Source organism: Gekko japonicus, unplaced genomic scaffold, assembly GCF_001447785.1.
Source record: "Gekko japonicus isolate JY-2015 unplaced genomic scaffold, Gekko_japonicus_V1.1 scaffold228, whole genome shotgun sequence".
NCBI lineage: Eukaryota > Metazoa > Chordata > Lepidosauria > Squamata > Gekkonidae > Gekko > Gekko japonicus.
The window spans coordinates 238,196-254,113 of NW_015163609.1; the positions used below are offsets into that span (position 1 = coordinate 238,196).

A 15,918-nucleotide genomic window follows, 5' to 3' on the forward strand; every position below is an offset into this window, starting at 1 on the left:
AAAAACTGGTAGGGTAGCACCTAGGCCTTTGAACCATGGTCCCTTGCTTAGAGCATGTGAATCAAGAACAAAGTACATCTGGGTAATGATTCCACATCTTAGTGAAAAGTCATTGCATACAGACCTTTTGGGTTATGGTTGGCAACTTTTCAACCTGCTTGTGTAGCTGTGCTTTTAATAATATTGATTTGCAGTCATCAACAGGTTATAATTAGGTTCGCCAACTCTGCTTTGGAAAACTCCTGGAGATTTGGGGGTGGAAACTGGGGAGGGTGGGCTCTGGGGATGGGAGGGACCTCTGTGGAATATAATGCCATAGAGTCCACCCTCCTAAACAGCCTTTTCTTTGGAGGAATGTATTCCTGTATTCTGGACATCAGTTGTACTCTGGGAGTTCTGCAGGCATTACCTAGAAGCTGGCACCCCTAGAAGGTTTATTCCCATACCACGAAAGTCTTCATCTTTTTGTATATCAAGCTGCTATTAAAACAAGAAGACCAACCCTGACTAGGTTTTGGTCAGTTGGGAGCAACTTTCTGGGCCCCCTGTATGAGAGACTTATGAGCTGCTGCTTCTGATTAAAGCTTGTGAGATAAACCAAAAAACGTCTGCTGAAATGTGGCATTTCAATCCTGCAGAGTGCATGCTAGCTGCTGCAAGGAGAGAATAAGAGACTGGATTTATACCCCGCCCTTCAGTCAGAGTCTCAGAGTGGCTTACAAAACTCCTTTCCCTTCCCCTCCCCACAACAGGCACCCTGTGAGGTAGGTGGGGCTGAGAGAAACTGCTCTGGAACGTCACTTCTGCCCAAACGTTCTTTATTTCATTTTAATTATTTATTAAAATACTTATATCCCACCTTTGCACAAGTCTCAAGGCAACTTACAAATTCAAGTCGGAAAACATGGTGGTGATGGAAAGTGCCACCCCCCCCCACACACAGGGTTTTCAAGGCAAGAGTCGTTCAGAGGTAGCTTGTCATTGCCTGCCTCTGCATAGTGACCCTCGACTTCCTTGGTGTCCTCCCACCCAAATACTAACCAAGCCTGACCCTGCTTTCCTTCCAAGAGCTGACAAGATCAGGCTAGCCCAGGCCAGCCAGGCCAGGGCTCTGAAAACATACGAAATACACAAAAATGTCAAATAATATTTTTGTCCCTGCAGCCTACACTCCATTAAAAGCCCTAGCAAATAAAATGCCCTTGTGCAGTGCCTCCTAAACACCTCTAGAGATGGCACCCCCCCCCTCACCTCCTCAGGATCATTTGCTGTGACCTCAACAAGGAACAGTCTTCAACCCTCCCTTTGGATTGAGTATTTAAGCACTGTGGGGGACAAGACCCAGGCAATAAGCAGTAATTTGTGAGCTGCAATTCACCAAATTGTTAACAGTGTCTCAGCGTTTTCACTGAGGGCGTGAGCTTGGACTCTCCCTTTCTGAAGCTGCTTCCCGCTTTGCCACTATGGACCTTTGGACCACATTGTCCTTTCAACCTTCTCTGTTAAACAGTCAAATCTGTTCCTTGAGCCAGACGTGACTCTACCCGGGCCCCTCTGGCACAGTGGAACATTCAAGCATGAGGAAAAGACTGAAAGAGGAAGGAGAGTAATAATCCCCTGGGGCTCGAAGCGTCAGCCATTTGTTCTCTGCAGCTGTGAAGCCCCCAGTCTCTCTCTATGAAGCTTGTAAAGGAGCATCTCTTGAAAACGCTGCAGGGCAAGGTCAGACAGGCTCTGGAAGCAACGGGAGGTATAATAATAAGGAGCTAAAGCAAAGGCTTGACAATTTGGAGCAAGAAAGGCAGATATCCAGTTGCACAGAAGGCAGAGGTGGAGATGTGACAGTTAAATAAGAAGGAAGTCTGGGAAGCAGCACTCAGGGATTGGGACTATAGTACTGAATAAACTCTACTGAAGCCTGCATTTAACCTTGAGAAAGGCCCTTTTAGCCCTGCTGCTTCTACCGCTTCCTGTGCTTAAGCTCTAACATAAAAGTATGTGAGACTGTCTGGAAGCCAATCCAAGCTGTGCAGGGAGGGGAGGGTTGCCAGCTCCGGGCTGGGAAATTCCTGGAGATCTGGGGGGGGGGGGGAGAGCCTGAGGAGCAACCTCAGCAGAGTATAATGCTGTAGAGTCCACCCTCCAAAGCAGCCATTTTCTCCAGGGTGAGTAATCCCCATAGTCTGGAGATCAGTTGTAATTTCAGATCTCCAGGCCCCACCTAGGGGTTGGCAACTCTAATGGAAGGGAGTGGACTGGGCCTGGTAGTGTTTGATCAATAGTGGGAGGAAAGCACTCTGCTCATGCACAAATGGTACCGCTTGCTTTGTTATTCTGACTCATATTCTAGAAGTGAACCACCGTACTGAAAATGGATTCTAGAGCTAAACTGTGCCGGGCTTTGACTGCTAGATGTTGAAATCCCTTCCCATCCTTCTGCAGTTTCTTCCAGTCTGCTCAGTGGGGTGGGATGGAGAGAGCTATTATTTTCGTTTTATCACTGCAGGACTGATGCCCAGAGAGACTGATGTGTCAAAAATGAACACCAGGGGATCCGTATCTGAACAGAAAATTCCTCCTACTTTTTTCTCCCCCAAATGATGCTGCTGTTGTATCTCCCCCATTACTCAGATCCAGGATGCAGACTGCAGCCTTGATGACTGCAATATCTGCCCTGACTTTTGCACTGGCTCCAGCAGCTCTGTCTAAGGAAGATGAGATGAAAAAGAAGCTGAAAACTGACATTCCATCTTATGACAACTTGGATCTAGACAGTGATGACATTAGCCTGGACAATTACGGAGAAATCATTGATCTCAGTAATTATGAGGATATCTATGATTATGAGGACCTGGCATCAAAGGTACTAAACAATCAGGGCTTTGTGTATTTTATGTACTCAAAAATTCGTAAGAACATAAGAGAAGCCAATGTTGGATCAGGCCAATGGCCCATCAAGTCCAAAACTCTGTCACACAGTGGCCAAAAATACCAGGTGCCATCAGGAGGTTTAGCAGTGGGGCCAGGACACTAGAAACCCTCCCACTGTTGCCCCACCCAAGCACCAAGAATACAGAGCATCATTTGCCCCAGACTGAGAGTTCCTATCTATACCTTTTGGCTAATAGCCACTGATGGACCTCTGCTCCATATGTTTATCCAGGTCCCTCTTGAAGCCGTCCATGCTTGTAGCCGCCCCCCCCCCCCCCCCCCCCGGCAATGAATTCCATGTGTTAAACACTCTTTGGGTGAAAAAGTACTTCCTTTTATCTGTTCTAACCCAACTGCTCAGCAATTTCATTGAGTGCCCACAAGTTCTTGTATTGTGAGAAAGGGAGAAAAGTACCTCTTTCTCAACCTGTTCTATCCCATGCATAATCTTATAAACCTCGATCATGTCACCTCTCAGCCATCATTTTTCCAAGCTAAAGAGCCCCAAGTGCTTTAACCTTTCTTCATAGGGAAAGTGTTCCAACCCTTTTATCATTTCCTAGATCAAAAGTTTTCAGGTTAATATTTATGTAAAATGTGTACGTCACACTTTTCTGCACAAAAGTGGCCTCAAAATAGCTTACAAAGTCATCACATCTCAATAAAAAACACACGGGTGAAAATACAATAAACCCTGTTTAAAAAGTTTAGTTCCACCAGAACACTTCTACAGACAGAAGGATTTCTGCCAGTGGAGCATGACTTTGTCACTTCCACTGTTTATTTTAGGGGACATTTGGGGCTGCAATGGGATGGGGGAGATGAGAAAGTCATGCTCCACTGGTGGAAATCCTTCTGTCTGTAGAAATGCTCCAGTGGATTGGAGCCAATGTACATAAACAGACAACAGGCTAACAGTCAGGGATAAAACCAAGCGCTAGTCTTAATTACTGACAGGTGGTTCATACACATTTTTTTTCCTGCACACAAGCAACCTGAAATGTTATGTAGTGCATGACATAACATGCATGACATGTTGGCAGAGTTTAGGAAATTATTTAATTTATGTTTTGGAGTTTGCTTTCAATGAATTTACTGCAACAGGATTTTGCAAAAAGACAATAACTGACTGCAGACCATTAATGCAACAGAGAGGCTTTCAGAGCACAAGCAATAACACATATTAGTACACAGCAGAGAAAGAAACAACAACGAGTAGGCTAAACTGCAAGAGAAAACATTCAATAAACCCTAAACATTAGAGAATGCACCACAGCTTCCTCTAGGGTACAAGTGTACTCAACCACTCTTTTAGCAGTATTTACAGTAACTAGACTTTTAGCGGGCTGTCACTTTTCCAACATGACATTTGATCACTTGTACAACTGTTAAAAATTCTTGTGAACACAACAGCTGAAAAAGAATACCGCCATAACTGTGAAAAATCCACTGTTTATTATACTAAGGATTGACTCTCACAGCAGCATCACAACTGCTTCTGTCTCCTGTTCATACAAAATTTTGTGTGACTCAGCCCTCAGGAAGCTGTGGAATCCCTGATACTTAGCAAGGTGAGATTGTTCAAAAGTCACATCACCGCAACATTCACTTCCTGTCATATCTCTCCTTATATATAATTCTGTTTTGGTTATGGACTCCCCTGAACATTCCAACATGCTTCCAAATCAGTTGACAGAATGATCTGTCATTCAGGTCTCCCTATCCACTGGCTGAGTTGCCTGAGTCCTGCCTCCAACATTCTAAACAGTTTGCTGTTCCTCCCCCCCCCCCCATAGCCAGTCAGAACACAGAGGTCATTTGCATAAGTGGCCTGATTGACCTTTGCCTCAGAACACAGAGGTCATTTGCAAATGCGGCCTCATTGGCCTTTGCCTCTAACATTCTAAACATTTTGCTGTTGCTGTTCTGAGGTAAAATGTGTTTTGAGGTAAAATATATTTCCCCTTAGTGCCTGTTGGGAGAAACCATTGTTGTGAATTTCCAGCTGAGGGCTGAAGATCACTCAGAAATTCAGAATTACAACTGCTTTCCAGATGGCAGAGATCAGTTCCCCTGGAAAAAATGGTGGACTCTGTGTCCTTATATCCTGCTGAGATGGCCCCTGTATGACAGCTAATGGGATGTAGCAGTCAGGGCTTTAGAGCAGGGTAGAGGCTGCAGGTGGTGGGTGGAAAGCTGAAGAGTGAGGGGAAAATAAAGGTATGTTGATGATTGGCTGGGCAGGAGATAGGGTTGCCAAGTCCAGGTGGGAAATTCCTGGAGATTTGAGGGATGGAGCCTGGAGAGGGTGAGGTTTCAGGAGGGGTGGGACCTCTGACAGGTACAATGCCATAGACTCCACCCTCCAAACCAACCAGTCCCTCCCGGGGAACCATTGTTGCCAATCTTTAGGTGGGCGCTGGAAATCACTCAAAATTACAGCTGCTCCCCAGGAGGGGGGAGGAGATGGAAAGCTGAAGTCAGAGGGGCAGATCAAGGTAGGTTGATGGTTGGCTGGGAAGGAGATAAGGTTGCCAACTCCAGGTTGGGAAATTCCTGGAGATTTGAGGGATGGAGCCTGGAGAGGGTGAGGTTTCAGGAGGGGTGGGACCTCTGACAGGTACAATGCCATAGACTCCACCCTCCAAACCAACCAGTCCCTCCTGGGGAACCATTGTTGCCAGTCTCCAGGTGGGGGCTGGAGATCACTTAGAATTACAACTGTTCTTCAGGTAGCAGAGATCAGTTCCTCTGGAGAAAATGGTGGACTTGGTGTCATTATACCCTACTGAGGTCACCACAGCAAATTGACACTGAGTGCTCAAGGCCAGGGCACCCGCCCAGAGCCTCTTTATAGAGCTCATTGCATTTATTTCCACAAGGAGCCTTATTCCTAGTTCATACATAAAACCGAAAGGACCAAGGTCATAAAGTCTAAGGGCCCAACTACATGTCACACACATTATATTAAGATTTGCCACAAGGACTTTCTATCAGACATGAACTGTGAATTTCGAAGTGGGAACTCAGATTCCAGGCATGCAGGCAAAAGGGACTTAAAGCTTTTCCCTTGAACAATTTGCATGACATGAAACAGCCTGGAGAGTTGCTATATACTGCACTGGGTGCTTCACATGTACTGATGGAGTAGATGTACTGATGGGGCAAAGAGTGGCTCCCTGGGAACATTTCAGGTTGTGAAAATAGTGAAGAGGGGAAGACTTAAGTCCCTCTCCCCCCGTGCTGCAGTCACAAATTGAATTGGCTCTGTTTATGAAGAAATGGTAACTCCAGGCAAACTCCTGCTCTACTCCAGGCAAACTTATTGTCTTTCATTTGGTGTTACAGACTGATCCCAACAATGTCTATTCAGAAGGAGATATGCTTAGGACTGTATCCCTGAAGACTGATATCAAACCAGTTCTGGGAAGGTCACAGTCATCCATAGCAATCTCTGAACTGTGACATATAGAAATTAAGGGGAAAGTTCAGTCTCCTACAGAACATGTATGGCTGCCTATATACAAGAATGGCATAATGAGAAGCTTCTAGGCCCATTATAGGATAAAATACAAGCGCTGGGGAAGGGGAATCTCCCTCCCTGCTGCATAATAGTTAGGGTTGCCAAATGTGCCCGGGGGGGCGGGGATTCCCCCACTTCGGAGCCCCGATTTCCGCCCTGGCGGAATCGGGGCCCGGGGGGAATCCTGCCCCCAAAGCTGCGTCACCTCACGTTGCTGATGTTGGGGGCATGGCTGAGCTCATTGGGGGGGGGAACCATATGTTTCCCCCTGATGAGCTCGGCCACGCCCCCAACGTCAGCAACGTTTGACATCACTTCTGGTGACGTCGCGGTGGCTCGCGTGCGTGCGCACACACACCGAGCCAGCTCACAGACGGGACGGAGCCTCCCCCGCCGGTACGTTTAAAAGACTTGGCAACCCTAATAATGGTACAGTGGGGCATCTTGGGGCTAGGCCCCCTGACTTACTGGCAAGGCCCCACAACTTCCCATCCAGCCCAGGACTCCCGAGTGGTGGCAGGTGTAGGGAAGGAGCTGGGCCCCGAGGGGCTGCGGTGAGGTGACGTTGGCGTCTTGGTAGAGGCCCGGATGGCAGAAGCTGCAGAGTAGCTCAGGGCTGCACTAGGTTCTGCTGGCATGGCTGCCCCGTGTGTCACTGTCCTTTCTCTTCTCTGCTCCCTTCCCCCAGTTCTGCAGGGTTGCTGCTTGGCATGGTGCTAGGGACAGGCTCAGATGGTGGGTGGTGATTAGCCAGTGCCCCCTAAGAAATTTAAATGCCCCCTGACTTAAAAAATCCTGGCTATGGGCCTGTAATGGTCTCTTTTCCTGAGCTGTCCAAACTGATCTAGACAGTGGTACTTGACACACCCAGTTTGTTGGTCCTGAAGGATGTTAATATGCATGCCAAGGCAACCGCTGCAGCAGTCCTGTATGGTAACCCTGTTCTGAATTCTACACTGTCCTTGGCTAAATAAGTGTCATTGGGGTAACCTTATTAGACTGGGTTTGTGCCATCTGCACTGGCTTCCTATTCGTTTCTGGGTTCAGTACAAGATGCTGTTTTTTTACTTTTATGGCTTGCGCCCAGAACTGCTGAAGGAGTGCCTCTATATGTACTGTCTGAAGCTAGGCTTGAGCTCTATACATGAAGCCTTCCTTCAGGAGCCAACTCTAACTGACGTTCTGCTAGGTAGGAACCAGAGGACAACCTTTCCAGTTGCTGCCCTTTGATTATAGAACTCCTTCCCTAAGGAGCCAAGAATGCTGGTCCCTCCTTTGAAAACCATCTGGACTGAAGACCTTTCTTTTCCAAGCCTTTGAGTTATACTGACTAATGGTGCTTCGGAACTTTTTAATGGTGAGTTTGCTGGAATATGTTCCTTCTTCTTATGCTGTTTAACAGTGATGATTTTTATCTACTCCTGTTATCTGAGATTTGTTTTGTAAACCAGCTTGGAGATCATGTGGGGTTGAAAAGCAGCTTAGGAATGCACTAAAATAAAGGAACACAACTGGTGAGGAACAGGATAGATATATATATAATTTCCCCCAAAGCTTCTGGTTTTCAAAGTATTAGGAATATTTTACCAAGTATTGGTAGAAAGACTATGGAGACTGGGGATGGGATAGAGACAGGGGACAGAAAGGAAAAGGACAAGGAATTATGTAGAACATTAGCATGGCAAATTCTTTTCTGGACACCAAATTACTTCCATAGGAAGTACTTCATCACCCAAAGAGTCATCCATAACAGTCATCCATAGCTATTAGCCACAAGGTACATATAGGAACTCTTAGTCTAGGGCAAGTGATGCACTGTATTCTTGGTGCTTGGGTGGGGCAACAGTGGGAGGGCTTCTAGTGTCCTGGCCCCACTGCTGGACCTCCTGATGGCACCTGGTATCTTTGGCCACTGTGTGACTGGATGGGCCATTGGCCTAATCCAACATTCGCTTCTCTTATGTTCTTATGCTATGTATGACTCAGTTCACATGCCTGTAAAACAGAAACATTGGTATTGATTCTGAAAACTATATATGGCCCCTGCCACACTGATGCGGCCAAAGTGTGGCTTTGTAAAGCCACACCAAAAGAAACACGCGGCGGTGGGATCAGACGGATCCCGTGAGCCGCCACGCAGTTGCTCCCTGGCACGATCAGATGCCGGGGAGAAAGCTATGGAAGGGAGCACGAGGCAGCCGGCTGCACATGTTTGCACATGCGCAGTTCGGCTCGGAGCCTCGAATGCTCCTGAAGACAGGCGTGCCGGCGATCCCACAGCCGCGCTTGCTGCGCCGTTTCAGGTAAGTCCTCCTCTTTTGCTGGTTCTTTTTTTCAGCGCATTTTTGGCCTGAAGGGCCGGATCGGGGACGGGTGCGTGCCACTTCCCAGATGTTGTGGTGTGATCGCGCCCATTTGCTGCGCCCCCGATCCGTCCCTCTTCCGGGCCAAATCCTCCCGTGTGACCGGGGCCTGTGTTTTACTTGTAGATTGAAGTTGATACCTTACCCCCTCCCACCAGGGGCTTTCCACAGCCCTTCAGCACAACAGCTGTGCCAACTGAAGCTCCACCAACAAAGCCACCAAGTTCCACAGCCCTCCAGACTAAGGGTCCAGGTCTCTTTGGGCTCATAACAAATCAGGGTGAGTGAGCAAATTTCTGTATGTAAGGGAGGCATGGGACTGGGGGAGTTTCTCTTTACACCAACAGGTAAAAAGTTTCTGCAGCTGTATCCCAGCGGCCTCTTTTTGAGAAACATTGCCTAAACTGAGGCAAAAGAGATCTCAGGTCCAAATTCTTCTTCCACTGGTTTTGTATCCATTTGTATTCTTACACATACTCATAGTGACATTGATAGACAGACAACCCCTCACATTTCCCATTCTCATCTTCCCCCTGCCCATAATTCTCTCATTATATGTTGCATCCAGTGTTTCCTCATGATTTTGAAATCTATAGTGCCTCTATGACTGTGATATTATCTAAATTAAATAACCTGGTCAGGATTTTTTGTTTCGCTGTATGGAACCTCTTTTTATTTTTTTATCACTTTCCTTCCCCAAAAGAACACAGTCACTTAAAAAAATCGCACAGACATAGCTGGGGGACATATTACAGTAATGTAAATATGTGCTACATTTAGAACAATTCTGTTTTATATTGCCAAAGCATTCTAAAACATATTCCATATCTTAAAAAACATGTATTTCAGTTTAGAGATAGTCTTGCTAATGTGAAACTTCTGCATTTTTGTTGTTGGCTTCTATAGTTTTCCCAGTTAAGTTTTTATTATTTTTGTTTTGTTTTGAGGTTTATGTTTAATTGTATGTTGCTGAGAGTCTTCTTAACTGATAGAAAAGCTTACTTAATTTTTTTTAAAAATGAATAAATACAGCTGGAAGTCGAAGAGAAACACCCCTGTTCCCCCCTGCTCCCGTCATTTTCACCTCAGTCCCTTCTTCTTCACTGCAATCCAGCAGACTGAGAGAATGTGTTATTTTTCTGTAAAAATGATGGGGCTTCTTCTTTGAGATATGAGGGGAGCCTGAGAGAAGAGAACTGCTTGGAAATGAACAAAAACAGCAACAAAGCAACACTTTAATGAGCAGAGACGCAGGGGCAATCGGACAGAGTAGCAATTAGATTAGTGACAATTAAAATCCTGTAGCGAGGGATAAATATCTTTATTCATTTTCTGTCACTCTAAACTGGGACAAATTAAGTAGTAGGCAGAGGGAAATAGTTGCCTTTCTGCTTTGAACTCCTCCACTAATGGATCTGGGGTCTGTTTAGTTCTCTGAATAGGGTTTTATGTTTTTTTTTTAAATCCAAGAAATTTTAATTGGTGCTTGGAATCTTGTCATGTCGCCACAGTCGATCTGACTCTGCAATGGGCTGTTAGCTCCAAACATAGCAGCAATGGTTTCTGAGTGCAAAAATATTTATTTCCTTTGGGGTTTGTCTCTTTAAATATGAGGGGCCAACAAAATTCCTGGGGTAGCCCCATCCATTTAGAAGGCGTTGCTCCTTCTGTATTGGAGTTGGCCAGGGGTGATTCATTTTAAGCAGCCTTTTTGGATTGCTGGTAGCTTGTGATCCATATCTTAATTAGAGTTGACGCAATAGTTTCTTTTCATTTGTTTCTTTTTCCCCCAAGTGAATTTTGCACTTGACTTATGAACTGGGCCAAGGTGACTCTCTACATTTTCATAAACCCTTTCTCATATCACCATAACACAAACTGAATGTCCAGTAATTTCTGACTGTTGATTTATAACTCATCAGTAAGGTCTGAGCAATAAAGAAGATCTGTACCTGGCAGTGAAGGCTTAAGAAGCTTAGTTCCTGGTGAATGGCTGTGAGAAAGGAGTTCCTAATCTGGGTGTCACAATGGAAAAGCCCTCTCTCTAATGGCCACTTCTTACTTCAGAAGGGGGGGCACACATGAAGCAGTATCGCTGTAAATGACCTTAAGAAACAGGATATGTCATAAGAAAATAGATCAGTGGTGGCGAACCTATGGCACGGGTGCCAGAGGTGGCACTCAGAGCCCTCTCTGTGGGCACGTGTGCCATTGCCCCAGCCAGGCCCAGTCCATCATTAAAGTGTCAAATTCTCTGCCAAATAATTTTAAGTCAATGAAAGCATTTGGGATTGCTTTCCTTACTTTGTTGGATCATCTTAAGTTAATGTATGAGTTGTTCTTTCTAAAGTAAAACCTCAGTATTCAGGTTAAATTGCCGTGTTGGCACTTTGCGATAAATAAGTGGGTTTTGGGTCGCAGTTTGGGCACTCGGTCTCTAAAAGGTTCGCCATCACTGGAATAGATGGTCCCTCAAGTACCCTGAACTCAGCTGTTTAGGGTTTTGCCATCACATTGACTTGTGCCCAGGAGGCAATCAGCTGCCATTTTCATTCTTTTAAGATGGCAACATTTGTTTCCTACATCTGCTGATCAACAGTCTTGCTGTCAAATGCAGTATCAACTTGTACCAGTTGAAGCTTCCAGGCTTCTTCCAAACTGCCTCCCTCACATAAAGCACATTGCAGTAACCTGGCACTTTCTCATCTCCAGGTCTTCCCACCTGCTTGGTCTGTGTGTGTATCAGAACCTCTGTGTACTGTGATGACACCGATCTAGAACACATCCCTCCTCTGCCCTTAGAGACTGTGTACTTCTATGCCCGCTTCAATCGCATCCATCGGATTCAAGCCAGTGACTTCACCGGACTCAGTATGCTATGCTCCTTTGGGATTCTACCTGTAATTTTTAGATTTGTGCAGCCTATCAACAGTTTTACCCTCAAGTAACAGTGCAACCCTATGCAGAGTTACTCCAGACTAAGTCCATTGAAATCAATGGGTTTAGGCTAGAGTGACTGCATACGATTGCATTGCAAATCACTTTCCCTGTTACAAATTTGGTCCACCTATACAGCTTTCTGCCTCATTCATACTTTATTCTCATTGAGTCACTTTCCCTGTTACAAACAAAGTCAAAAGCAAAGCAGCACTCTCATCCATTGAGAGCAGTGGGGAATGTACCTGCTGTGCATGTATTTCAGCTGGAACTATCTGAAAATGATCCCATTTCATAATGTAGGTTTTGTTTATACTGAAAGCAGATCATATCTGATGATTGATTTGGTCCATCTCAGATTTTGGGCCAATTGACATGACCAAATAAGGAACTATTCTCATAAACACTAGGAGCACATTAGCTTTGGACATTTTTTGACATATCTTCAAAAATTCCTTAAAGTGAATTTTTTGTTGTTTGTGATATTAGCCACCTAGTCCAATTTCACTTGTGCTCATTTACTAAATTCTTCTTCCTTTTCCATTACTGTGGACATTTGCAACATTACTGTTTCCTTCCTCCTGGTTATCCAATGAACTTCATAGCTGAGTGGGGACCAGCATCTTGGATAGTCAGGGGAAATAACGTCTCCTACACTAACCAGAGTTGGTGTGATAACATTTCAGGTAAGACAACTATCACTTGTGAACAGTGGTGGTCAGTAAAGCATATGAAAATACCTGTGCAGTTTTGACTCTGAACTCTTTCTGCAGCAAAACTGAAACGAATCGACTTGACAAACAACTTTATTTCCTGGGTGGATGAAGACTCTCTCCGGCTTCTGCCCTCTTTGCAAGAACTTACCCTTCCTGAAAACAAGTTGACTTCACTGCCTGAGTTGCCCAGTGGCATTATACAGCTGGATGCCCGCTTTAACATGATCCAGAGTTCAGGCATCCGATCTGAAGCCTTCCAGGTAAACCTTTCAAATCTGTTTCTAATTCATACATTATTGCTCCTCTGTGATTGTCTCTCATTGTGAACTCACAATATAACTTCAGTGTTAATAACTCAGTGAAATGGTGAGGGTGGGAGAGAAAAAGTCATGAGGGGTATTTGTATTATCTAGGACACACAAGTCCCGTTCACATGTTACAGTGAGAATGCATGTCTATTGGTGCATACATGTTGTAAGAGAGAGTCATGACATATTCACTTTGGAACTGAAACCAGGGACCAGTACATGGATAAATGTGGGATTTGCATCACATGTTCAGCTGTACAAGAATTGAATATAACATAATTGAATATAACATATAACATTAAAGAAAATTAAGTGTACACTGTGCACAAATTGTAAATGCATTCACTGCAACTTGTTAACAGGGCTACAGTAGCCCTGTTCACATGTTACAGTGAACACGCATACATCCTGTGTGTACATATGTACATCTGTTTGTAAGAAACAGCCAATGCATGTTCACTTTACCTATGTAACCAAGGGCAATACCTGGAAAAATGTGCAGCTTCAATCACATGTTCAGCTGTACATCTGTTGAATGTAACATGAGAATTACTCAATGTATGTGTAAAGAAAAATCAAGTGTACATAACCAGGCCCCTTTTTAGGACTGTCCAGCTTCCTTGCATGTGTATTTTTAGAAATGAACGATTGGTGGCAGAATCCTGACCGTTTCTGTGGCTGCATCCTCTTGATTAAGACATACACAATTTAATTGGTCTCATGTGAAAATCCAGGACAGATTTTGGGAAGCCTGAATTGACACTTAGGGCCTTCTTTCTTTTGCTTTCAGGATCTGAAGAAGCTACAGTTCCTCTATTTAGCTGATAACAAACTGGACTATATCCCAGTGCCCCTACCTGAAGGACTACGGTCTCTGCATCTACAGGTGAGGCAGTGACAGAGGCTCTTGACTGCCAGATATTGAGACATCAGTAGCCAAGGGAATGACCCTGAAAAGAATCAGTCATTCTTTCCCATTTTGTTATAGGTTACTAGGAAACACAAGGAATTAAGCCATAATTTGGGCTCATGTATACTCTTGTCTATGGATGAGAGGCCCTCTGATTTCACATAGCTTGGTTCTACTCCTGCTCTGTCACTGATCCTTCCAAACATCACCCACCCTGTGCTCCCTTTCCCTTGCTGGTCCTGTCCTCTGCCCCCTTCAGAAGAGAACTGTATCCAGCCGGTGCCCTGATCCAAACTGGCAAGAGTCAGGCTGTCCAATGGGTCAGCTCAACTCATAATTTAGCCAATCCAAAGGATCATGATGTTCCAAATCTGTATGTTATGAAGGGGGAAGCACCTGTCAGTAGCCCCCTTTCCCACATGGTTGCCAATCTCCAGGTGGAGGCTAGAGATCTCCTGAAATTACAATTGGTCTCCAGGCTACAGAGATCAGTTTCTCTGGAAAAAAATGGTTGCTTTGGAAGGTGGACTCTATTGCATGATACCCAATGAGGTCCCTCCCCTCCTCAGACCCTGCCCTCTCCAGGCTCCACCCCCAAAATCTCCAGGAATTTGCCATCCCAGAGCTGGCAACTATGCAATATTGTCTTTGTCTTAGAAACACCTTTATACCACTCTGAAAGAGACTTGGCTTGGCCCTTTGAGATTTTCTCCTCACTTTTTGTTTCCCTACTAGAACAACAACATCCAGACCATGCATGAAGATGTATTTTGCAATAGCAGAGATCACAGTTACATCCGTCGGGCGTTGGAGGATATTCGCTTAGATGGCAACCCCATCAACTTGAGCCTCTTCCCTGATGCATATTTCTGTCTGCCTCGCCTGCCCACAGGCCATTTCTACTGAATGAATTATCTATCTCAACCACCAGCCACAGGGGTTGTTTGGAATTAAGACCCAGGAGACCAAGAGAAAGCGGCCATTATCCCAAATATACTCTTGGACTTTTCTGTCAGTATAGCTCTCTTTTCTTTCTCAGCTTGGCCCCATTCATGTGAGAGTATCCAGGAGGCTTATGGTGTAAATCAGTTCTTGGAAGTACACATGCTGGAAAAAAGCACCAACAAAGCATAGCACAAGATTAATTTTTTAAAAATCAGATTTAAACATTCACTCTGTGCATCTTTTAAAAATCCTAATGTGGAACTGAAAGAAAAAAAGGTTCAACTAATTGAAAATCAGCTAACGTTGACATTTCTTCCCAAAGATATTTACAAACCCATACAGGTGACTGACATAGCAAATGCTGGGTCGTTCTACTATTTATATTACCAAAATGCTATGATTTCTTGATCTCTTATGTGTGGGAGGGATGTCTATTGAGTAATTACAGCTTCCCCCTCATTTCTCAAGTGGCGGATGATTCTATTAGGAATCCATGGCTGGTGATGTTGAGTGTGGAAGTCATTCCTCTCATAAGAACATAAGAACATAAAATAAGCCAATGTTGGATTAGGCCAATGGCCCATCCAGTCCAACACTCTGTCACACAGTGGCCAAAAATACCAGGTGCCATCAGGAGGTCCACCAGTGGGGCCAGGACACTAGAAGCCCTCCCACTGTTGACCCCCCCCCAAGCACCAAGAATACAGAACATCACCTGCCCCAGATTCCCTAGCCATACCTTGTGGCTAATAGCCACTGATGGACTTCTGTTCCATATGTTTATTTAATTCCCTCTTGAAACCGTCCATGCTTGTAGCCACCACCACCTCCTGTGGCAGTGAATTCCAAGTGGTAATCACTCTTTGGGTGTAGTAGTACTTCCTTTTATCCGTTCTAACCCGATCGCTCAGCAATTTCATGGAGTGCCCACGAGTTGTATTGTGAGAAAGGGAGAAAAGTACCTCTTTCTCTACCTGCTCTATCCCATGCATAATCTTATAAACCTCGATCATTTCACCCCTCAGCCGTCGTTTCTCCAAGCTAAAGAGCCCCAAGTGCCTCAATCTTTCCTCATAGGGAAAATGTTCCAACCCTTTTATCATTCGAGTTGCCCTCTTCTGCACTTTTTCCAAAGCTTTAATATCCTTTTTAAGGTGTGGTGACCAGAACTGTAAACGGTATTCCAAATGAGGTTGTACCATTGATTTATATAGGAGCAGTTGTAGAGTTTTTAGCTAGAACCTTATTTTATGGAATCATTTATTTTCCTGGTTTTTCCTCTATG

General features: G+C 44.9%; 1 protein-coding gene across 1 annotated transcript; it reads left to right on the forward strand.

Annotated features, from left to right (window-relative positions):
* Positions 1 to 2,638: 2,638 nt before the first annotated feature.
* On the forward strand, positions 2,639 to 14,664 carry OPTC (opticin). The gene is made up of 6 exons (XM_015407321.1): positions 2,639 to 2,863; positions 8,944 to 9,097; positions 11,530 to 11,688; positions 12,528 to 12,730; positions 13,569 to 13,664; positions 14,424 to 14,664. Exons 1-6 carry the CDS (start codon positions 2,639 to 2,641, stop codon positions 14,592 to 14,594), a joined length of 1,008 nt encoding a protein of 335 aa, XP_015262807.1. The 3' UTR covers positions 14,595 to 14,664.
* The last annotated feature ends 1,254 nt before the right edge of the window (positions 14,665 to 15,918 follow it).